Source organism: Heptranchias perlo, chromosome 4, assembly GCF_035084215.1.
Source record: "Heptranchias perlo isolate sHepPer1 chromosome 4, sHepPer1.hap1, whole genome shotgun sequence".
NCBI lineage: Eukaryota > Metazoa > Chordata > Chondrichthyes > Hexanchiformes > Hexanchidae > Heptranchias > Heptranchias perlo.
In genome coordinates this window covers 108,371,891-108,396,384 of record NC_090328.1, presented here as the reverse complement: position 1 = coordinate 108,396,384, position 24,494 = coordinate 108,371,891, and the positions used below count along the sequence as shown (strand labels likewise).

Sequence of the window (24,494 nt, the reverse complement as noted above, 5' to 3'; positions counted from 1 at the left end):
TCGACCAGTACAACCAACGACGAAGGACGCATTGCTGGACTTGGTTCTAGGGAATGAGACAGGCCAAGTGGAACAAGTGAAAGTGGGGAGAGCATTTAGGGAGTAGCGATCATAATATCATAAGGTTTAGAATAGCTATGGAAAAGGACTCTGACCACTCGAAGTAAAAATACTCAATTGGAGGAGTGTGATGAGAACAGATCTGGCCTGGGTAAATTGGAATCATAGATTGGCAGGCAAAACTGTAATTGAACAATGAGTGGCCTTTAAAGAGAAGATAATTCGGGTACAGACAAGGTACATTCCAACGAGGGAGAAAGGTAGGACAACTAAAGCCAGAGCTCCCTGGATGACAAAAGAGATGGAGAATACGATGAAGCAGAAAAAAGCGGTGTATGACAGATGTCAGGTTGATAACACAAGTGAGAACCAGGCAGAATATAGAAAGTTCAGAGGGGAAGTGAAAAAGGAAATAAGAGGGGCAAAGAGAGAGTATGAGAATAGACTAGCGACCAACATAAAAGGGAATCCAAAAGTCTTCTCCAGACATGTTAACAGTAAGAGGAGGGGTGGGACCGATTGGGGACCATAAAGGAGATCTGCTCATGGAGGCAGTGGGCATGGCTGAGGTATTAAATGAGTACTTTGCATCTGCCTTTACCAAGGAAGAAGATGCTGCCAGAGTCTCCGTAAAGGAAGATATAGTTGAGATACTGGATGGGCTAAAAATTGAGAAAGAAGAGGTACTAGAAAGGCTCGCTGTACTTAAAAAAAGAAATAAGTCCCCTGGTCCGGATGGGAGGCACACTCGGATGCTGAGGGAAATAAGGGGGAAAATTGCGGAGGTACTGGCCATAATCTTCCAGACATCCATAGATACAGGGTGGTGCCGGAGGACTGGAGAATTGCAAATGTTACACCCTTGTTCGAAAAAGGTTGTAAAGATAAACCCAGCAACTATAAGCCAGTCAGTTTAACTTTGGTGGTGGGGAAACTTTTAGAAATGATAATCCGGTACAGAATTAAGTCACTTGGACGAGTGTGGATTGATTAGGGAAAGCCAGCATGGATTTGTTAAAGCCAAATCGTGTTTAACCAACTTGATAGAGTTTTTTGATGAAGTAACAGAGAGGGTAGATGAGGGCAATGCTGTTGATGTGGTGTGTATGGATTTTCAAAAAGCGTTTGATAAAGTGCCACATGGCAGGCTTGCTATTAAGATTGCGGCCCATGGAATAAAGGGGGCAATAGCTACATGGATACAGAATTGGCTAAATTACAGGAAACAGAGTAGTGGTGAGTGGTTGATTCTCGGACTGGAGGGAGGTGTGCAGTGGTGCTCCCCAGGGGTCGGTGCTGGGATCACTGCTCTTCTTGATATATATTAATGACTTGGACTTGGGAGTACAGGGCACAATTTCAAAATTTGCAGATGACATAAAATTTGGAAGGGTAATGAACAGTGAGGAGGATAGCGATAGACTTCAAGAGGATATAGACACTCTGGTGGCATGGGTGGTCACGTGGCAGATGAAGTTTAACGCAGAAAAATGCGAGGTGATACATTTCGGTAGGAAAATGAGGAGAGGCAATATAAATTAGAGGGCACAATTCTAAAAGGGGCGGAGGAACAGAGGGATCTGGGAGTGGACGTGCATAAATCGTTGAAGGTAGCAGGGCAGGTTGAGAAAATGGTTAAAAAAGCATATGAGGTCCTGGGCTTTATAAATAGAGGCATAGAGTACAAAAGCAAGGGAGTCATGATGAACCTTTATAAAACACTGGTTCGACCACAACTGGAGTATTGTGTCCAGTTCAGGGCACCGCACTTTAGGAAGGATGTGAAAGCCTTAAAGAGGGTGCAGAGGAGATTTACTAGAATGATTCCAGGGATAAGGGACTTAAATTACATGGATAGACTGGAAAAGCTGGGGTTGTTCTCCTTGGAACGGAGAAGGTTGAGAGGAGATTTGATAGAGGTGTTTAAAATCATGAAGGGTCCAGACAGAGTAGATAGAGAGAAACTGTCCCCATTGGCAGAAGGGTCAAGAACCAGATGGCATAGATTTAAGGTGATTGGCAAAAGAACCAAAGGTGATCTGAGGAAAAACTTTTTTACACAGCGAGTGGTTAGGATCTGGAATGCACTGTCCGAGGGAGTAGTGGAGGCAGATTCAATCACGGCCTTCAAAAGGGAACCAGATAAGTACTTGAAATGAAAAAAATGTGCAGGGCTACGGGGTTAGGGCAGGGCAGTGGGACTAGCTGGATTGCTCATGAATAGAGCCGGTGCGGACTCGATGGGCCAAATGGCCTCCTTCTATGATTTTATGATAAATTGATAAATTTTGTTGTAATAATTTCTGAAAACAGTTTAATTTCACTTCTTGATCCTTTCCCCATTTTTTTTTCAAATAATTATCCAATTCATTGTTGAATAATGCTCAGTGTGAAAACACTGCTGATTTTTCAGAGCACCAGTGCCAACTTCAAGGATTCGCAAGCTTAAGGCAGTGAAACAATGATAGTAAAAATACTAACTCTAGTTCAGCCCTAATAACCTTTTAATTGTCAATCTGAGTTAACTGATCTCTGCTGGGGTAGTGATAGAGGTAGTACAATTGGTTTCAGTGCTCCCGGGCCAGGGAGAGGAAAAAATTAGCTGTGGCTTCTGCTTCTGATTGCTATCCACAGACTTTGAATAGAAAGTGTGTATATGGACATCTGGTGAGGTCAGGATTGAGCTCCTCTGTGACTTGACAGAATTGTCTGCTAACACCCTGCCTTTTACATGAAGAATGGCCATTTGAGCGAGGTACAAAGGGCACCTCTGCACCCAGAACTCTATCCCAATATGAGTTAGGGCTGGAGGATGAGAGGAGGAGAAACCTGGAGAGGCTGTGTATGGGAAAAGTGACTTGATTACAGGTCTTATAGTGACCTCGTCATTTAAATCATGAAAGCTGGAACATAACTTTCTTAGTGTTAAGTGATTGGCACTCTGTATTGAATATAGCAATAAAGCTCACTTCAGATGATGTTTCCAGTCTGCATGGTCCAGGCAGTGTTTAATCACTGGGCTTTCTGCTGTTTTGATGTCAGCTATGAAATAACTAAACTGGGAGAAAATGTTGTGAATATGGGCTCAATTTTGAAAAGGTGGCGGGTTGGCAGCTGGAGGGTGGGGGGTGGAGTGAAGATGCGAGTGGCAAACCCGAATTTAAAAAAAAACGTACCTTTTCCGACGGGATCGCGATGTAAGTGATTAAAGTTGTTTCCGGGTTTCACGCCCGGCAGCCAGCCTGGTTAACAGGCTGGTTGCCGACAGGAGCTGCAACGCCGGTGGGTGGGAGTGGGGGGGAGAAAGAGAAAGAGAGACAGCGAGATGTCATCTGGCACTGAAACAGAGAGTGGAGGGCGCTGAAGATCGGGGTGGGGGGAGAGGGGGAGATCGGAGAGGGAGACATCAGAGCAGGGTGGAAAAGTAGGTTTATTTTGTTTTTTAACTTTGTGCAATGGTTTTTTTATTTAATTTATTTCATTTATTTTTGCCTGATCTGGCCCTTCATGTCTGGTTTCACCAGGCGTGAATTGGAAGCCGTGGGAAAGCCGCCCAGGTAAGTTTAAGATCATTTTAACTCTACTATGTCAGAAATAAAGTACCTTAAGTACCTCAATGAGGTACATTTGGTTCTTTAACTATCATCGGGCCAGCTTTAATTTCTGGCGCGCACATACACAGGTGTGTCTGTGGCAACCCCGGAAGTTGATGGGTTGGAGCCGGCTTCCGAACCTGCTCTGGATTTTCACCATTTTCACAGCCCCATTTCACCCGCAGTTTGATTTAAATTGATCCCCGTATTTCAATTGTAGGATCAGGTGCTGTCACTATCACAATTTGTAAATGTCCTCTGAGATTCAATTGTAACGTTTAAGTAACTCCCAGCTATTGTGCATTTGTACAAGAAGTACTTAGCAGTACAAAAAAAATGCTGCACTTTGGATGGATTCATTTACTGTAGGAAGAAAGGTTGCGATGGGTCTGACGTAGACCTAAGGTTATTGCTAATTATAATATATCCAAATGATAACATTGCTGAATAGGTACTGTAGTAATGGATCATTTTAGCAGTGGTTTACAATGTAGATAGTTACCTGGAATTGTGAGTAATCATTTGAAAATCACATCTTCATAATCCTGAATCATTGATGCCACTGTCATGTGTGAGCATCATTGTATTTTCAGGATGTGGAGCACACTGGTCATTGACAGCTGCTGCTGGTGCAAGAACTGACAAGAACGCATAATTAAAATGAAGCAATAGCATTATAAGAACAATTAACTGGGAGTGAATTCAAGCCAGTAATCTTGGAATTCAGTTAATGATGAACTGGGACAGCCAATCACAGAAAAATCCTTCAGTTAGACTGCTGGCTTGTAACAAGCAAGGGTTGTTCTGAATATAGTACGTAAGGTAATAGGGGTGTGCCCTTTTAATGACACTGGAGGAAATCCATCATAAATTCAGTGTACAATACCTGCAGATCCTGTGTCACACAGCATCTTCAAACGAATGTTGCTCCACAATGATGAGAAAATAACTGTAAAGAAAGTTCAGTAATATGTACATAATAAATGATGTCTTAATCTCAGAGTTTTGATGATATAAATTGCTTACGATGATTTATGTTATAATTGGAATCCCCCATGACTTAATGTTTTTATTTTATTTGACTCTTGACCCAGCAGTAACTTCCTTTCAGGTAGCCTTTTTTTTTGGTGAAGGCCTAAGTAATACTGTTTCAATTCAAGACAAGTAGGAATGAATAATAATTTGAAGGAACCCATTGATGGGTCAAATAGCCCTGCAAGACTTAGTGAGCTGTTTGAGAGATGAGACTGCCTTTTTATGTAAGTTGCTATTTTATTGCCTAGGTGAGGAAAGAATATGGCAAATGCTTCCGTACACACTGCTGCAGTAGAAGGAGCACAGACAGCTCGCTTGGTTCAGCAAAGACATCTGGTGCTCGAACTCCTGGGCGATATTCTACAGGCTCTCAAGTAAGCAATTGACTTGTAAAGCAGGAGTTTTCTTCATTTGGACTTTCTTGAATTGTTGTAGCTGATGGAAAATATCCATCTAGGATCTCCTGTTATTGTCCAAATCTGTTGACCCCTCGTATTTCCTGGAAAGTATGTCTTGGTTATCTTCTGTCAGAAAGAATGAGTTATTTCCCTCTAATTAGACTCCTCCGTCATCAGAGTTCCATTGTTCACCAGTTCACATGATGTCCTGTACTCTATTATCCACAACAGCTTCACCTGTACCAAATCTTCATCTTTTCCAGTGAAAATGAGTGGGGGGGGGAAAAGTGTGCATATATCCTACAAAGTAGCAAACGAGCAGCAGAGGAACTGTATGGTTGCAGAGAGAGCACAGATCATTGGCTTTTTTGGCCTGTTTGTTGATACATTGTCAAAATCGACTCAAAACTGCATGTGTTCCTGTAATTGACCGATTACTGTCTTAATATTCTGTTTTTATATATATTGACCAATGAGGTGTTCAGCTGTGCCATACTTTTACTTTAATTTCTCTAGCCCGCCCACCACACGTTATTCCCTAGTCAGAGAGCTAAGGCTGTTGGGCAATAATGATGTACAGCTGGAAGTTCCTGTTGTATGCAAGAAGTGGTCGACCACAAAGATTTCTCAGGATTTAATCCAGGTTCTTTTTGTTCATTTCCTAGTGGATGGTTAAAGAATGATCTAGGCTTGGGAGCAGGCCATCCTGCTATCTTCTTAGACTAAGGATTCAAGTGTGACTTGTACATTGCAGTGAAGGTTGGAGAAATGAAAGTAGAAATATGACAGCTTAACATCTTATTGGTTTAAATAATGTTAAGGAATGAATGCCAGGCACATATGCAGCTCTGAGTTAACTTTGCCAACTTGTACACAAACAGGCCACGAGCTAATGAGAAACTCCCTCTCCCTCCATAATTGAAGAATTTCTCTGCTATATATCTATTATTTTGCAGAATATATACACATGATACTTTCTCTCTTGAAATTGTTGAGAGTTGGCTACACACTGTCATTGTGGATAATAAAGTATGTATATGGTGCCTGGAACCAATGGATCTTTTGATGTCTGAACTTAGTTCCTAGCACTGTAGTAATGCTGACGACAGCAAAAAATGTCCATAATGATAACTACCTGTTCTCGTTGTCGTTCTAATTGACATTTAGTTACTCTTTAATGGCAGCCTTTTGCTGAATATCATATTCACATTAATATTGCAAGCTAAACAGAAGTATTGAATCTTTAAGTTGTAGATTGAAACTTTAATATCATCCTACTACAAGATGCGTGGAACAGCCTTTCTCTGTGACACTCAGCAACAATGGCCTGTTCTGATTATGCAACAAAACATCCCTAATAACCAACTGCCTCTGATCTATCTGATAACGCTCCATGGGCTGCCACAATTAGACTTCTGCGTGTTGTCCTTTAGTTACTGTTCTTCGTTGACGGTCATATTTAAAGCCCAATTAAGCTGACGGCAAACTTAAGCTTCCCAAATCCGGCAATCTCATTCGGAATGTTTACCTGTCTCACAACACAATCTGCAGCTTAAAAATGAATTTAAAATCAAGTTAGCATGCAGAATTTAAATGAAGAAAAGTAATTTTTAAAAAATCAATATCTGAAAATAGCCCTTTCAGGCCAATATTGCTTCAGCTTCACTGCAAAGTACAAAATATTTATATACATGCACAGACCACTGCCCAATTCTCCTAAATGTTGTTATTTTAGTAAGATCTTAAATTTATCTGTCAGGCAATAAGTGGGGGGGAAAAAACAAAAGGAAGTGTTAATGGGACAGTGGTCACAAACTATTATTTTTTCCTCCTCCATCTGTGTTTTGATCTTGTGTAATTAAAACAAAGCAAAACTGTTCTGCCAAATCATTCAAATCTCCACCTACATAGAGGGAAGAGTTGGGAGCAGTTTGAGATGCTTTTCAGGAAGTAAATACTAGCTCACCTGCTCTCCATAATTGAAAGTAACGCCACTAATGCAGAATTTCAGATGCTTATGTTCTGGTTGAAATGTGAAAATAACTTTTCTCCCATGCTGAAAACTACTACCTCCAGAGAGAAGCACAATGGTTTAGCAACAAACTGCTGCAAAATACTAAGTTGACCATTTCTCTTTACAGTGAGTGCCTGATCTCGGCCTGACTGTTGGGGACCTGTTCGGTTCAAATGTGGTTTGCCCTGCAGGGAGATAGAGAAAATTGCGGGCTGAATTACCTCAGTTCATTCTTGTGCATCTTCTAGTGACTTTACAGAGTAAATTTATTAGACACCTAAGAATCAGTGCTCTGTCAGCCCTCAGTCTGGCACCTGCACTGGATTGCATTGCATGAAGATGGAGGAAAATAAATAACTAAGTATTCAAGGGAGAAATCAGGACAGCTGCCTGGCTGATGAAGGGATTAATGACACAATCTGTTCAGTTTTTGATTAGCTCATTGTGCTTGTGCTGTCCGGAGGGATGTTAACACTGCTATTTAAAAGTGGTTTAATTTTATTGCTTGTATTGGATTTTTAAAAATTGCATCAGTTTTATTTGTTCTTGAAAACTTCAGAGAAGGGGGAGTTAGCAGCACCCTAATGTAAGATGGTATGGTGTCTACGAGCTCTGTGTGTTTGAGAGATGTGTGTAGATTTGTTGTGAAGAAGTTTCTGGAGGAGTCTCTGGAGCTGCTTTGTTTAGTGCACTATCTGTGCTGGACTGGAATCACTGAATTATTTGTCTGTGCGCTGTGCTTTCTTCCAGAGCCGAATTCGAAGGATGTGGAATGATACGGTTCGAAAGCAGTCTGAGTCTTCCTTTATCACTGGTGATATCAACAGTTCAGCGTCACTGAACAGAGGTTAGTCAACACAAGGAAGCTTTTCAGTTGTTTTTGCAACAGTCAGTTATAACTTTGTTATTTGTCCAAATGATTTGTAGCCATTGAGGGACTTCAGCACATCCTTGTCATGGGCAAGGATACGATCTGAATAGTTTACTTTGTTAGTCTTGCACAGTTAAGGAAATCATTGAACCATGATTGTTGTGATAAAATTTGACAGAATATCATTGCATGCTTATAATATGATTAAAAATGTCTATTTCAAGAACTGTAATGAAATTCAGTGCTTAAAAGATTAGTTCAGAAATAAAAAATAAAATATCTAATTAGTTCATCAACCAGAGGTTATACTAATCCCTAATAAGCAGACATATGCATCTTGTTCTAAATTTATTTAGGGCTTAAGTTTCCACTGGCTTGCCTCCATTTCTGCCTTTTTTTCATAATGTGTTTACTTTCAGCAGAGTATCCAATGTTACCCAATTAGTTGCCCATGTGAATTAGTCAAAATAATTATTATAATCATCAGTCAACCGCAATAGACATATTTAAAACTAGTCTGTATATCCAACATTAAGTAACTTAAAGAAAAAGCTGCTGCTTCCTCATTTGTTGAATATAATACAATCGCTAAATATAAATAAATAGGTTATCATCTGAACCAAAAACCAATGGGACCCTGTCCCTTTAAGAGCTAGGTGGTATAATGACTCTTTTAAAAAAATCCTTTAGTACATAAGGTATGCTTTTATAGCAAGATGTTATTTCTTTTTCTCCTGTCATCAACAGTAAATCACTTTTTTTGTCAGAAAATGGAAAAGTTCGTAATCACTGATTAGTTTCCACACATGCTTTTTGTTCCTTTTTTTGGTCAAAATTTTGTTGAGTTTTTGACTTTGCAACTCATCAGCATCGTCTTCCAGTCTCTAAAGTTTTGCTATTTTTACATTTTGGTTGAAAGATGGAGGCCTTAATCAAACGTCATTCCCTTGATCTATACGTCGCCACACAAATTACATGTTAAGATGTGTCCATCTAGCCATAGATCTTTCCAACTGACCTAAACACACACAGTGTTTGTGTTGCCTCCTCTCATCACTCAACTTTGAGGTGCAGTCTGTTCCAGATCAAGCAACAGGATTCATCAAGATATTTAGTTCACTGGAAGAAGATCCTATGAGATAGGGTCACCTGCACTCAGAATTTCATGTTGAAAGTAAACCTCAGGTTCAACAAAAAAAAGCTCCAACTTATGGACAGACTGTCAATGAAGTGCTGGATGAAGCTGTTCCTAGAAATGGCACTGATTAAGTTACATTTTATCTCGTCTGAGAAGATTAAGGAGGTGTTGAGGTCTGCCAGGGCTCGCACAACATCTTCCAGCATAACTTGCAAGGTTTTGTGGTCAAATGGCTCTGTAGTCACTTCAGTACACCTGGCATTGGAAAGGAAAGATGCAAGTGAATGTCACATCAATGCTGATCTAGTCTTCTGTTTCAGGAACATTAGCTGATGCTCTGAGATGAACCCTGACAGCTGTACTGGTTATGAGCAATGCCACATCAATCAGTGCAGTACAGCTTTGGAGAGTACAACCAACCCCAACATATATCCAGATGTGCTATTTTGTGACAACAAGCAGGAAATTCAGTTCTTACTGATGCCATTCTCAAAAACACTGGGACAAAGCATAAGCCAAATGTACATCCCTCTAATGCTTCTTAAGATGAATTTGATCACATCACCACATTTTTGTGAGGTCTTGCTTCAAATAAGCAGGAATACAGACCAGATTTCGGCCAAGACACTGATTAATAACAAATCTTCCAAAGACACATATACGAGCTAAGGCTCTTTTTTCTCTTCCGCTCCACTCTCCCATGCTACAAGCATCAACAGGAGGCGCTAGTTTATCTTATTTGGTTAAAGCAAGTGACTATTTAAAGATGCAGAACAGAGAGGAGCAAGAAATGAACGATGTAGACTTGCACCCTTTTCATTCTGAGGTCCATTCCTTAATGATGACCAACTATAAGACCTGCGTTGTTTTTAAATCAGGTTTTTACATGTATGAGAACCTTCATTTGAATCATGACTCTTCTCAATACATCTATTTGCCAGTTTTGTTTTTCAACTTTTTCTCCTCAAAACCATTATCAACCCCCACCAAATCTGTTTTGGAAAAATGTACGTCAACTTGGTCCAGTCCTAGGCAGGCCTGACAAATGATATTTGGTTTCCCAACCATAGAAGGAGCCTTTTTGATTCCACCTGTGGTTGATCCAGTAGTAATATTCTATGAATAGATGTATTATACTTGCCAAAGACCCCTCTCTTCCTCTCCCCTCCACCACTAACACAAGTCTCCAAAAATGTACATACTTGGATGTTTGTTTAGGACCCACACCAAATAGGAATTGCAACCAACTAAGCTTACTGGCCTAAATGGTACCAATTATTGTTATTACAGTTTAAGCCATGACACCATCAGGAGCAATTCTACTGCACAGGCCCACTTGGTAGAGAAATTGACTTTGGAGAGAAGATGGGGGAAGGAGTGATGCTGAAGAGTTTTGAGAAATACCAACAGAGCCTCAATCAGTCCCCTATTCAGTTCTAAAGTAGCGAGACACACAACTTTTAGAGGAAAAGCAGAATTTATTTTGTGCCAGAGGAAACTTAAAACCTCAGTTCAAAAGAGCCAAGTAAGGAGGATATTAAGAGCCCAGAAATAACGTTCTCTCCCATCATGCTCCAACAGTGACTCAATGTAACTACCTCTCCTGTACTGCCAGTAGTGGATTGACTGAGTGAATATGGGGAATACTGCTTCCTATATTTGTCTTAGGTTTCCTTGATGTTCTGGCACATTTTTCTTGCAAAAAACAGAAAGTGATCCCGCTGAGGATCGTTTGAACCAATAGTTGCCCAAATTGTTGCCCATGGGTGAGGTGCCCTTAGCTGAGAAAAACGTTAGGATTTGCTCTTTTTTTATCTGCAAATGGATAGAAAGTTTTCAAACCATTCTGTATTTCAAGGTATTTGAGATGGTGTTATAGTTGTGCAGGTAATTTAGGTGGTGCATCCAGATAACTGATAGATATAAACTTCAAACATATGTGCATTCACAACGGGATAGTAGAATCCTACAAAAAGTAGTCAAGCCTCTTAAGTCTTTTTAAGTGACCTTATGTTACTGGCTATCAAAACTGTTATGCCGCTCACTTATAACTTAGCTTACAATTTTGGCAAGCTTCATGGCCTTGTGCAGGATCCAGATGGTACTTTTTGGCATTCAGATATGGCAGTCCCAAGACCACATGTGAACTTTAAACCCAACAATCTTTGAGTTTCATTTCTTTCAGGATTATGTTCTGAGAATTTACCAATCAGTGCCTACTCATTGAGGAAAGAAGTGCCATTTTGTTGATGTTTACTAAGCTTTGGTGTTTTCATAGAAAGATCCAAGGACATTTCACTGATCTAGGTAGTTTTTTTTGCTTGTCAAATCTGTTGTAAATCTATCACTAAATGGTACCTAGCTAACTGGTAGAATGGATTGTATAATGCTGTTTTTGAGCTAGTTGTGATCTACCAAGGAAACTTGAAAAGCTTATTTTCTCGTGGTGGCTGGATCACATGCCAATGTTGAAGGGTTTTCTGTTAACTACACAGCAACTTGATGGAGTAATTTAAAGAGTATTTTTACCTAAATCTTGCAATTTAAACTAACAAGCACTTGGATATTGAATATTCATGGAATCTTACCACACAGAAGAAGGCCATTTGGCCCATCGTGGCTGAGCCGGCTTTTGAAACAGCTGTCCAATTTAGTTCCAGACCCCAGCTTTGACCCCAATACCCTGCAAGTTAGTCCTCTTCAAGTACATGTCCAATTGCCTTTTGAAAGTTCCTATGGAATCTGCTTCCGTCACCCTTTCAGGTAGTGTGTTCCAGATCTTAACAAGCCTCTGTGTGAAAAAATTTCTCCTAATTTCCCCTCTAGTTCTTTTGCCGATTATTTTAAATTTATGACCTCTGGTTACCTTCCCACTTGCTTCTCCAATCTTTTCACGTAACTGAAATCCCTCGTCCCTGGTATCATCCTGGCAAACCACTTCTACACCCTCTCCAAGGCCTCGACATCCTTTCTAAAGTGTGGTGCCCAGAATTGTACATAATACTCCAGCTGAGACCTAACCAGGCTTAAAGGTTTAGCATGACTTCCTTGTTTTTGTATTCAGTGCCTGTACTTACAAAGCCAAGTATCCCATACGCTTTCTTAACCACCTTATCAACTTGCCCTGCCACCTTCAAAGATTTGTGAATATGCACCCCCAGGTCCCTCTGCTCTTGCACCCCCGATAGCACCATTTAGATTATACTGCTTCTCCATGTTGTTCCTCCCAAAGTGCATCACTTCACACTTATCCACATTAATTTCACCAGTCTGTCGATGTCCTCATGAAGTTTTGCTACTATCCTCTTCACTATTTACTATGTTGCCAAGTTTTGTATTATCCGCAAACTTCAAAATTGTACTCCCGAGTTAAGTCCAGGTTATTTATATAAACCAAGAAAAGCAATGGTTCTAATACCGACCACTGGGGGACCCCACTGCATACTTCTCTCCAGTCTGAAAAACATCCATTCACCACTACTTTATCCCCTATTCCTTCGCCAATTACATACCCAAGTTATCACCATCCCTTTAATCCCATGTACTTCTATTTTCCAAATATGTCTGTTATATGGTATTTTATCAAATGCCATTTGAAAGTCCATATATATAACATCTACTGCACTACTTTCATCACCCTTCTCTGTTACTTCATTATGAACTCAATCAGGTTAGTCAGACACGATTTGCCTTCAACAAATCCATACTGGCTGTGCCTTATTAACCCATGCTTCTCCAAATACGTATTAATTTTGTCCTTGACAATGGTCTCTAGTAGTTTTCCCATCACTGATGTTAGACTGACTGGCCTGTAGTTACCAGGTTTATCCCCCTCCCTTTTTTTGAATAGAGGTGTAACATTTGTAATCCTCCTGTCCTCTGGCACCACTCCCATGTCCAAGGAGGATTGAAAGAGCTTCTGTTATCTTCACCCTTGCATCCCTCAGCAATCAGGTGCAGTAGCATAGTGGTTATGTTAGTGGACTAGTAATCCAGAGGCCTGGACTAATATTCCGGAGTCATGAGTACATATCCCACTATGGCAGCTGGGGAATTTAAATTCAATTAATTAAATAAAAAAAATACTAGTATCAGTAATGGTGGCCATGAAACTACCGGATTGTTGTAAAAACCCATCTGGTTCACTAATGCCCTTTAGGGAAGGAAACCTGCCATTCTTACCCAGTCTGGCCTGTATGTGACTCCAGACCCACAGCAATGTGGTTGATTCTTAATCGCCCTCTGAAATGGCCTAGCAAGCCACTCAGTTGTTCAAGAAGGCGGCTCACCACCACCTTCTCAAGGGCAATAAATGCTGGACCTGCCAGCGACGCCCACATCCCATGAACGAATAATAAAAAAAAATCTAGGATGTATCCCATCTGGACCGGGTGATTTGTTAACTTTGAGTGATTCCAACCTATTTAAAACCTTTCTATCTTTTTATCCTATCCAATATCTCTACTCCCTCCTCCTCTACTGTGATATTAACTTCTTCCTCTTTTGTGAAGACAGATGCAAAGTATTCATTCAGTATGTCAGTCATGCCCTCTGAGTCCAAAAGAAAATTTCCTTTTTTTGTCCCTAATTGGCCCTGCCATTCTTTTAACTATCCTTTTACTTTTTATATGTTTATAAAAGATTTTTGGCTTCCCTTTTATGTTATCTGCTAATCTTTTCTCATTCTTTCTCTTTGCCCTTCTTATATCCTTTCTCAATTTCCCCTTGCACTTTCTGTATTCTGCCTGGTTTTCTACAGTATTCTGTACCTGACATTTGTCATAAACCTTTTTCTGTTTTTTCTTAACCTCTATTTCCTTTGTCCTCCTAGGAGCTCTAACTTTGGATGCCCCATCTTTCCTCCTCCTGGGAATATGCTTGATTTGTACCCGAACTATCTCCGCCTTGAAAGTCTGCCATTGCTCATTTACTGTTTTCCTGGCCAGTCTTTGTTTCCAGTCCACCTGTGCTCGATCCCTTCTCATCACTGAAATGACCTCTCTTCCAGTTGGGTATTTTCGCCGTTGATTTTTTTTTCTCTCGCTTTCCATAACTACTTTAAACCTAATTATATTATGATCACTAGTACCCAGGTGTTCTCCCATTGAAACACACTCCACCTGCTCTAATTCATTCCCCAAAACTAGATCCAGCACTGCTTCCTTCCTTGGGCTAGAAACATACCGATTAAGAAAGTTCTCCTGTACACATTTTAGGAATTCTTCATTCTCCTTGCTCTTTACATTTTTTTCCCAGTCTATATTAGGATAATTGAAGTTGCCTACTATTACTGCTCTATTATTTTTACATTTCTCTGAAATTTGCCTGCAGATTGCTCCTCTATCTCCTTCTTACCATTTGGGGGTCTATAGTAAACACCCAGCAATGTAACAGCTCCTTTTCTGTTCCTTAACTCTAACCAAATAGATTCAGGCTTTGAACCCTCTAGTATATCATCCCTCTGTACATGTGTAATATTATCCTTGATCAATACTGCCACCCCCCACTTCTTTATTTTTTTCCTTCCCTATCTCTCCTGAACACTTTGTAGCCAGGAATGTTTAGTTCCCATTCCTGCCCATGTTTATGCCAGGTCTCAGTTATAGCCACTAAATCATAAACCTGTGTGGCAACTTGTGCCTGCTGTTTATCAACCACTGCTTGCATTAACACACCAACACCAAGCTAGTCTGCTTTGCTTTTTTCCTCCACCTAATTCATGCTCTTTCTACACTATTCTTTATTCTTTTGCTGTTTGTCCCTCCTAGTTTTCTATGCCTTGTCTCTCCTCTCAGCTCCTACGTCCTGGTTCCCCTCCCCCTGCCAAATTAGTTTAAACCCTCCCCCACAGCACTAGTTAACCTCCCTGCGAGGACATTGGTCCCGGCTCTGTTCAGGTTCAAACCGTCCATCTTGTACAAGTTCCTCCCGCCCCAAAACTGGTCCCAATGCCCCAGGAATCTGAAGTCCATCCTCCTGCATCACTTGTCCAACTACGCATTAACCTGCTTTATCTTCCCGTTTCTGTACTCACTAGCATGTGGCACTGGGAGTAATCCAGAGATTACTGCCTTTGAAATCCTGTTCTTTAATCATTTCCCTAGCTCCTGAAACTCTGCCTACAGACCTCAATCCTTTTTCTATCTATGTCATTGGTTCCAACATGGACCACAACTTCTGGCTGTTCCCCTTCCCCTTGCAGAATGTCCTGCACCTGTTCGGAGATATCCTTTACCCTGGCACCAGGGAAGCAACGCAACATTCGGGACCCACGTCTGCGATTGCAGAAACGTCTGCCTATCCTCCGGACTATCGAATCCCCTAGTTCTCACTGTTTGCCGAACCTTCAACTTTTATGTTCTCAGAAAATTTAGAGATAATGTTCCTTCTCCCGAAGTCCAAATCATCCAACGTACATTTTCATCTGACTCCACCAGTTTAAAATGCCAGTAAGTCATAGTATCATAGCAGGCACTGCATAGGAGGAGGCCATTGGGTCCATCATGCCTGTGTCGGCTCTTTGAAAGAGCTATCCAAGTAGTCCCATTCCCCTGCTCTTTCTCCACAGCCTTGTAATTTTTTTCCCTTCAAGTATTTATCCAAATCCCTTTTGAAAGTTACTATTGAATCTGCTTCCACCACCCTTTCAGGCAGTGCATTCCAGATCACTACAGCTCACTGCATAACAAAATGTTTCCTCATGTCGCCTCTGACTCTTTTGCCAATCACCTTAAATCTGTGTCCTCTGGTTACCAACCCTTCTGCCATTGGAAACACTTTCTCCATATTTACTCATTCCATTTAGCAATAAGAAGTGTTCAACTGACACCACCTCCGTTCTATTATATGATCCTTCTCATGTCAAATCGCAAGCAAATAGAGAGAGTTGGCAATAAGTCCTGTTAATGGTGGACCATACTTGTTGGCCAGACATGATTCAAAAATGAAGAGTTTAGATTTATTACCTAGATTAGAGCAAGTCTTTACTGGCTTAAAATAGTGAAGTTTCATTACATAAATTAAGTAACAATCAAGAAAACTCTGGTTTAAAAAAATCTGTGCAGATTTTGGAGAAGAAACCCAACAGTAAACAAAGCAAGAGATTATTTTTTAGGATAATGGTGAGCAAACTGAGCGCACAGTCTCCTCTCAGCTCATATTTTAATGCTTCTGTTTCCAATAATTTGCTTTGAAGGTGCTGTTTTCATTCAAGAATTTGCACTGTAAATTGTTTGGGTAAACTTGGACATTGATTTCACTTTCCCTTCATGGGTTTGAACAAATGTTGCTTGAAATAAATGTAGCTTTTTTTTGTTTGAAACGTATAAATCATATGCATCTGTTTCTGTGAACTCACCAAATTTATGCAATCTGTTTTTTCTCTTTTTTTAAAAAAAGAATAAAATGTGTCTGTATTTTTTTCTTAAAGAAGGGGTAGGAGAAACCTGATCTGACATACTCAGGTTAAAAAAAAATCTTCATTGGTAGTAACTTTGTTCTGTCGTTTGTCAATTTTATAATTTTATTAAAGATTCTAACTGTAATATAGGAATATAATCATTTTGAATCAGTTAACAGTGTAAAGGTGTTATCATAGAATCATAGAATCATAGAAGTTACAACATGGAAACAGGCCCTTCGGCCCAACATGTCCATGTCGCCCAGTTTATACCACTAAGCTAGTCCCAATTGCCTGCACTTGGCCCATATCCCTCTATACCCATCTTACCCATGTAACTGTCCAAATGCTTTTTAAAAGACAAAATTGTACCCGCCTCTACTACTGCCTCTGGCAGCTCGTTCCAGACACTCACCACCCTTTGAGTGAAAAAATTGCCCCTCTGGACCCTTTTGTATCTCTCCCCTCTCACCTTAAATCTATGCCCCCTCGTTATAGACTCCCCTACCTTTGGGAAAAGATTTTGACTATCTACCTTATCTATGCCCCTCATTATTTTATAGACTTCTATAAGATCACCCCTTAACCTCCTACTCTCCAGGGAAAAAAGTCCCATTCTATCTAACCTCTCCCTATAAGTGTTGAGGTGGAAAAGAGCAGATTAGGTTGATAACTACTGCCATGTTTAGGTACTAAAAAACAGAAAATATCATTTTGGGGTCACAGGAATGTGTATTTTGTTTTGGCATTTTAGCTATTTTCAAAATGACAAATATAAAACTTAGGTAGTTTCCTTTTTTTAAAGAAAACTATTCACACAGGTTGAAGGACACCATACTTTCTTCATTCGCAGTAATTCACACATCCTTGTCCTGTTGTAATCTCTGCTTCAGCGTAAGAGTTGGCATTTTACTTACAACCAAACCATCCTCTTCCATTGTATGTTCATAAGGGAAAAGAAGTCAAATTCTACAGCACTGGTGGAGGAGCAGCAGATCAGACTAGAATGTCTCTTATTTGACCGTGCCGAATTTGACCCGTTACAAATAGAAGAAAAAACTGCAACTTCATCTCAGTTGACGGGTTAAATAAAAAATGACATAATTAAATTAAAAATCCCATTTTAGAAAGATTGTTCTCTTTTTAAGGGAACAAGAGAGAGAGCCAGGGGGTGAGCAAGTCTGCAGTTGGAGTCACGATCTGCCACTCCTGCAGTAACTTGATCAGACAGGTTAATGAAACTGAAATTCTCACTTCGAGGTAAGGAGAGTCATTTTAACCCCAAATTGCGGGTGGGAGGTTAAAATAACAGCTCTTTCCAGGGCCACTGCAGCCCGGCTCCAACGGCCCACTTCCAGATTTAACATGGGCGCGCACGCAGAGCCGAAACCCGAAAGTCACGTCCCCAATTAATGCCGGCGGTCGGATTTTTAAAGGGGCAATTTACCTACTTGAAATACTTGAGGCAGGTAATTTTTTGTTGAATCTGAACCTGAAACTAATTTTGCTTCACCTGCACGGGTTTCCCATCACTTTTGAATCTGGCCATTGATACGGAAGCGAGATGCAGCCGAAGTTGATTTGGCCCTTTAAACCTGTGATTGACACATTATCAACAACACCTCAGGTATTGCAGCTGCTCTCTCTGCTCTCTCAGGCAAATGTTTGATTGAGAGTTCTTTGTTTTGGGTCTCTATTCACTCTTCCAGCCATCACGCAATTAATTTAAATATTCAGGAAATAATCAACTGTTAACATCTTGAATCAATCTTGAATATGTGCACAAGTTTATATTTTTAAGAATGATGACAAAATCTGAAATACTGAAATATTCTTCAGTCAAGTTACTTGAAAGAATCATAAAATTTTATAAGAACTTGGCTCATTTGTTGATATAAGTTATAGCACGCCAAATATGAAATAATTCTGATCCGTTCTTTACCTTTGTGTGGTCCATTGCTTCCTTTTTTCTGGCATTCTCTCTCTCCATCTTTGGCAATAGGCATTCCATAGATATTTATTATAAGCTCGGACTCCCACAACTATTTTGATTGTGTTTCTTCCTACCTTACTTCCAGTAAATACTTCATCCCTTTCTCTAATTTTCTCCTTCTGTCATATCTGCCCTAATAAATCTACTTTCCGCACCAGAGTTCCTAAAGGTCCTTCTTTTTCCTCAGCTGAGTCTTCTCTCAGCAGTGGTTGACAGGCCCTTAGATTGAATCCACCACATTTCCCATGTGCAGCGGAAAATAACTGCCAGGGACATCCGTTATTCTTTTTGTCTTTTAATGTTAATGCTGGTGCTGATGCTGTTAGGAAGTTCAAAATATGAATGTTGCTTATATTGCACTGATCATCAAATCACTTCTCTCCTGCTCACCCTGGTATATTTTCCTTATTCCTGGCCTGAATCTGGAGCCAGCACATCATGCCCTCCTCCCGGTGCAGCCTCAATGCAGACCGACATGTACTGCAGTGGGTGCGAGATGCTGGTGGCTCACATTGACTCCCTGCTCAACTTCAGTACATTGGCCGCGGGTCTTTCCTTGTTTAACATTGGAATATGTTGTGTGCTGGCTTCTCCCCAACAATATACGGTCAGTAATAAAAAACCTAAAGTTGTTTGTAAACATAAAATGTAGAGTACCTTAAAAATACACCAAGACGTGTAACCTGCAAAGAGTAAACGTCCATGGAAATCCAAGATGGTGGAAACACACACAGAATCAACAGTAGAATCCTCAGAGCAATAGGCAATCCCAAAGAATGAATCCCAAATAACATGCAACACAGAAGCCAACCAAAAATAATTGAAAAAGTTTGTTAACAAATCTACTTATATTACACTTGTGGCTGGCGACAGGTGGACGTGTCCTGCAAATAGCTCAGCAAACTTCCAACCTGCCGAGGAAACTGTCAATCGAAATTGTTGCTGAGTTCTTGGGAAGCACCAAGACACTTCATCCAGAAATCGGATAAATCTCAAGCTCCTGCCTCGTTGCCCCTTCGCCCACTTGATCCTCTCTCCCCCTCACCTGCTTCTTTCCCTCTCTATTCCTCCCCTCCTCTTTCATTTTCTCTCTCTCCTCTCCCTTACCATCCTCCTCTCCCCTCATCTCTCCCTCACCCCACCAATCCCCTCCCCTGTCCTCACTCTCTACCCGCCCTCTCGCCCCTCCCCATTCCTCCCCCTCGCTGCCTCTCCCCTATCCTTCCTCTCTCCTCACTCAGACTGCTTTCACTGTTTTCACCCTCTCCCTTTCTCTCACCCCTCCCTTCCCTGTCTTGGTTCAGTTACCTCCCATGGTTGACCTGAAAAGTTTCATTGGTTTTGACTCCCCATGTGCAAAGCCATGGGAGATCAACTAGCAAAAGCTGCAGCCAATGTAAATAAATCTCTCCCCCGCAGCATCACCATTACATCACTTAACACATCCCCCAGTAGAATAATAAACGTGGCCCCCTCTCAACTGAGCAAATAAATGGAAACCAAGCCGACGAGCATGTAACAACCCCCCAAAAAATGACCGTAAGCCCAAATGCATCCCCACGGCGTTGGACCACAAACACAGGGCAGAAATTCCAGGATAGGACAACAAACCTTCTCCTCCCCACCACTGAGCAGAAATTCTGGCATAGGATCACAAACTCTCATTTGCCCCAACCAACCCGTTTCAGAAATAGCTGGTTAGGATTTAAACCAACATTCACCCAGAGACCCCGTCCCCGTTCCCGTCCCTGGTGGCCAGGAACCAACCCCCCCCCCACCCCCCCGATGGCCAGAACACCCTCCACCTCCCCCAATCAGTGATGTCTCCGCACTGCCCCCCCCCCCAACCCTACCCCAGACAGGCATCCAGCCTGTCAATCTGGGCTGGCTGTAGCGCGGGAAACCTGGAAGCAAAAATAATTGCCTTCAGTTGAGTTGCGATCGCAGATTCTGACTTCACTTCCAGGTTTCCCATATTGCTTTTTGACTTTAACCTATTTTCCCCTGTCTCGTTCTGATTGTTAAATCAAACATTTGGGGACACTTCATAAGGATCTAGTTCACTGTGGGGATCCTAGAATCCAGGTCAAATCACGCTGGAGAAGGTTAAATGAGGCTGGAACATTTAAATTTATTATGATTCTTTTTGGGTCAGCTGAATCTCTCAACACACATGGAAACACATCACCATGTTCAAATCAAATTACTGAGAAATCTGCTCCTGCCTGTAGCATTTTCTGTTTGCCCAATATGTATTCTGTAATTATACTGTTGCAGCAAGGTGGTTTTGCTTTGCAGTGATGGCAAGGAGTTGCAGTATGAATTCAGAGTTGGGGCCCAACCTGACAGTGGAGTGAAATGAAGTGAGATTCTCTTTCCTCAGTCCTGACTGGATTTGCACTGTATTGGTGCAAATTGATCTTTCACATCAAGAGTACAGCTGTTGTGTAAATGCAACCTAAAAGGCTGATGAGATTACATCATCAAAACATGACCTATCAGTTGAGGGCTGGGAGTCTTCCTACTCATCGCCAGATAACCCTACAAGCCAATGCCTCAACGGGTAGGATGGTCCTAACTGGATAAGCAGTGGCAATCTTACCACTGCTCTATACTCTTAAACTGCGTAATTTTAGTCGGTTAAAACTCCTGCAGTGCCCCTGTGCACTCTTGGTGGTTCCTATGCCACGGTTCTGCTAAGCTGCATCTAAACTTTCTGGACTTGGGTAAGCAGGATGTGTCCTGACGGGAAGAGTGTGTGCTCCATATTGGCTAACAGAAAATGTTTCAGGCAGGAGCAGATTTCTCAGTAATTTGTTTTGAACACAGTGATGTGTTTCCACATGTTTCAGACATTCAGCTGACCCAAAAAGAATCAACACATCATGATAAAATTGTGGTCTAAATGGGCATGTGAGATACTGGGTGGCATAGTGTACTTTCACCTCTGCAACCCAGGTGCATTGGTAAGGGACAGGGAGCATGCTGGGCAGAGGGAGAGAGGTCTCCCCTCTCCTGACTGTAACAGTCTGATGTGAAATGACTTTAGGCGGTCTCGACCAGGCTCCTAATGAATGTGAGCCCGCAGTACAAAGTTGCCTACAAATTGGCAATCCCTCTCATACAATCTACAGTGATGGATGACATGGGATGTAGAAATATTCACATTGGTGCAATAATATATCTCCTTCTCAGGCTCTGTTTAAAGCACACTGTTGGAGCAGAGTTAAACTCTCTATTTGGCTATCTGATACCTGAGTTGAGAATGCTGGAGAAAGGAATTCTTTCCCCACCCCCAAACACACTTTTGTCACTTAGTGTCAGCACTGACATCTGATGAACACACAAAAGATCGGTTGTAACTGTTTGAAAATCCATAACTACTATTCCTAATTGAATAAATAGGACCCTAGAATTTTTCACTATTCCTCATATTTGTTTCTCCTGTCTAAAGTCCCTACTTCTGACACTTGCTGGCTACTGATTACATTCCTAATTCTCATGATCTCTTCTAATCAAATCTGCCCTCTCCACTAGTACTTGTTTCAAACTAGTCAGAAACTGATACCCATGCCAAGTTCCCATCTATCAGCATCTCAGATCCCTGAACAAAGGCCATCTTAGTCCGTAAGTGTTCTGAACGAGTGCAGAGTTGTCTACAAATTGGCAAACCACATACAACTTCCCATCCTGTGTTTGCTTATTCTGTCTCTATTCCAATTTCCACCTTCTGAAAATTGCAGGTCCGAATATCTCTGCCTACTATCTACAAGGCAACCCACAGTAACTTCTCAATACAGCTTTCATGGTGTTCAGCATTTTAAAGTTTAAAGGTAGAAGATGGAGTTTTGGATTGAACCCACATGGGAGGGCAAACAGAGGACCAGGCAACCCACAGAATGATACCTCCTGAAAGACAGTTGTGGCATGAATATTACTTTATTTGCAAACGTCAGATATGTTGTCTTAAATGTAAGTTTAACCACAATCAAAGTGAACAAAATATGCTTTACATTTTAATTCATTTCTCTTCCCTATTTTTCACCCCTCTATGTTCATCAATGGTATTCTCAGTCGGATGCCACTGGACCTCCCTAGAGATGTTGGTGACATTGTTCCTGCGTAAAACTGACAGAAGATACAGTTAAGCGCTGGACAAAGGGGTCCTCCTGATTGTTTTTGATACTCTGTTTAAAACCTGCCAATGAGGAAACCCTGAGTATGAATATCAGTCACCGCTGAGATTCAAATTCAAATTGCTGATTAGGAATCAATCGTTGCCATATTATTGATACTGGGTTATCGCAAACATTATTAGTTTTACCAAAGCTTGGACCATAATCTGCCAGAATAGGTAATGTTCCTTTTATTTCATTGTTTGGTGTCAGAAGTATTTGCATTTCGATGAGACAGGGTGCATTGAATTCAACACTTCATTTAAGTACTGCATGTCTGCAAGTTCAGTAGTTTCATACAGCAGTACCTAAACCTTTTGTCTTTGTGGTTTGCTTATGTATTGCACTGGCTAACGGGCACATATAAAGTTTAAACCCACAATCCCATTATTTTGTACACAGCTCAAGCTATTGATATTAACACACTTGGGTGTTTTGATTAAAGATTTACCCATCAATGAGGCAACAGCACTGAGGACAGATCTTAAGGCCAATGAAATTCAGACAGGACAAACCAACAATTAAGAAATATAAAATAAAAACAGAAAATGCTGGAGACACTCAGCAGGTCAGGCAGCAACTGTGGGGAGAGAAACAGAGTTTACGTTTCGGGTTGATGACCTTTCATCAGAACTGGAAGATGTTAGAGATGAATAACTGTTAAGCAAGTACAGGGGCAGGAAAAGAACAAAAGGGAGAGGTTTATGATGGGGTGATTAAATGACAAAAGGGATGATCGTGCAAGGCAAAATTAAATGATGATGCTTGATTTTCCTGTTTGTTTCAAACTCACCATTCACGCCGCTTTTTAGTCTCTCTGCAAAGCCGCCTTTACCAATATGGCGACGCCCGTTATGCAGGCTCAGATTGGACGTGAGACGCTGTACCCTGAAATAGGTCCTTTTTGCTCTAAACGACTAATTTCCATCCCTTCTAGGGAGCTGGGATAGGCACAATGAGCTGAATCGTCTCCTTCTGTGCCGTAAAATTCCATGATTCCAAGAGACAAAAGCATAGATTCAGAAATATAAAGAAACCAAAAGTTGTTTTTAATGCAATGTAACATATTGGTGCATGGAAACCACAGGTTGGTTGGGATAGAATCTATCTTAATTTTTGAACAGGGAGTTTCCAATCTTGTCCAATGCTGCCTGCAGAGCCAGAAGCTGAGATGAGCCAATTCCTGAGAGAAATTTGGCAGAATTAGTCAACCAACCTGTGGTCAGCAAGCAAGTTAGTCTAATTTGTAAGGCTTAGGAACAGGTTGCTAATTGTCCTCTTGGTGGAGATGATGCTTGGTGCAGGACACTGTGGGTGACAAGAAAATTCTACATTTTTTTATCTTTTCTTGTATTTTACCATCCGAGCACTGCGTTCCATAGACTGTCTCTTTCTCGTTTTTTGTGTGTATAAATGTTTGTGTATCTATAACATATATAAAAAATCTTACGCCTGCATGCACTTTCTGTTTACAAAACCTTACTTCCTGCTCTTCGATTATAAATTCCTATGTTCACATTTATAAAGGACCTACCTGTGTAAACTTTTCATGCTGTAATCACATTTAGGCTTTAGCAGGACCACAGTAAATCTCCAGAACCATGCTGTAGGTTGCTGGACTAACAGTGAGCAGCATTAAGAGAGACCTGCTGGTATTGAAGTCATTATCTGTCTGTAGTAATTCACGTTTAACAGTGTGGGGTCTTGTGGATTTTTGAAGACTAAAAAGAATTGGTGGAATACTCTTGTGTATCTGCTTTCAGCTGCTCAGTCTAAACGTTAAAGCACAATGAGTTTATCAACATCATCCCTTCAGGC

General features: G+C 41.0%; 1 protein-coding gene across 10 annotated transcripts in view; it reads left to right on the top strand.

Moving 5' to 3' along the window:
• The window catches only part of adgrl3.1 (adhesion G protein-coupled receptor L3.1), a 602,649-nt gene that overhangs the window by 562,453 nt on the left and 15,702 nt on the right, over positions 1-24,494 (top strand). For all 10 annotated transcript variants that reach the window (XM_067983447.1, XM_067983448.1, XM_067983439.1 and 7 more), the window contains 2 exons: positions 4,937-5,062; positions 7,851-7,947. In XM_067983447.1, the coding sequence (XP_067839548.1) occupies positions 4,937-5,062; positions 7,851-7,947 (223 nt within the window). The remainder of the gene's footprint in view (positions 1-4,936; positions 5,063-7,850; positions 7,948-24,494) is intronic.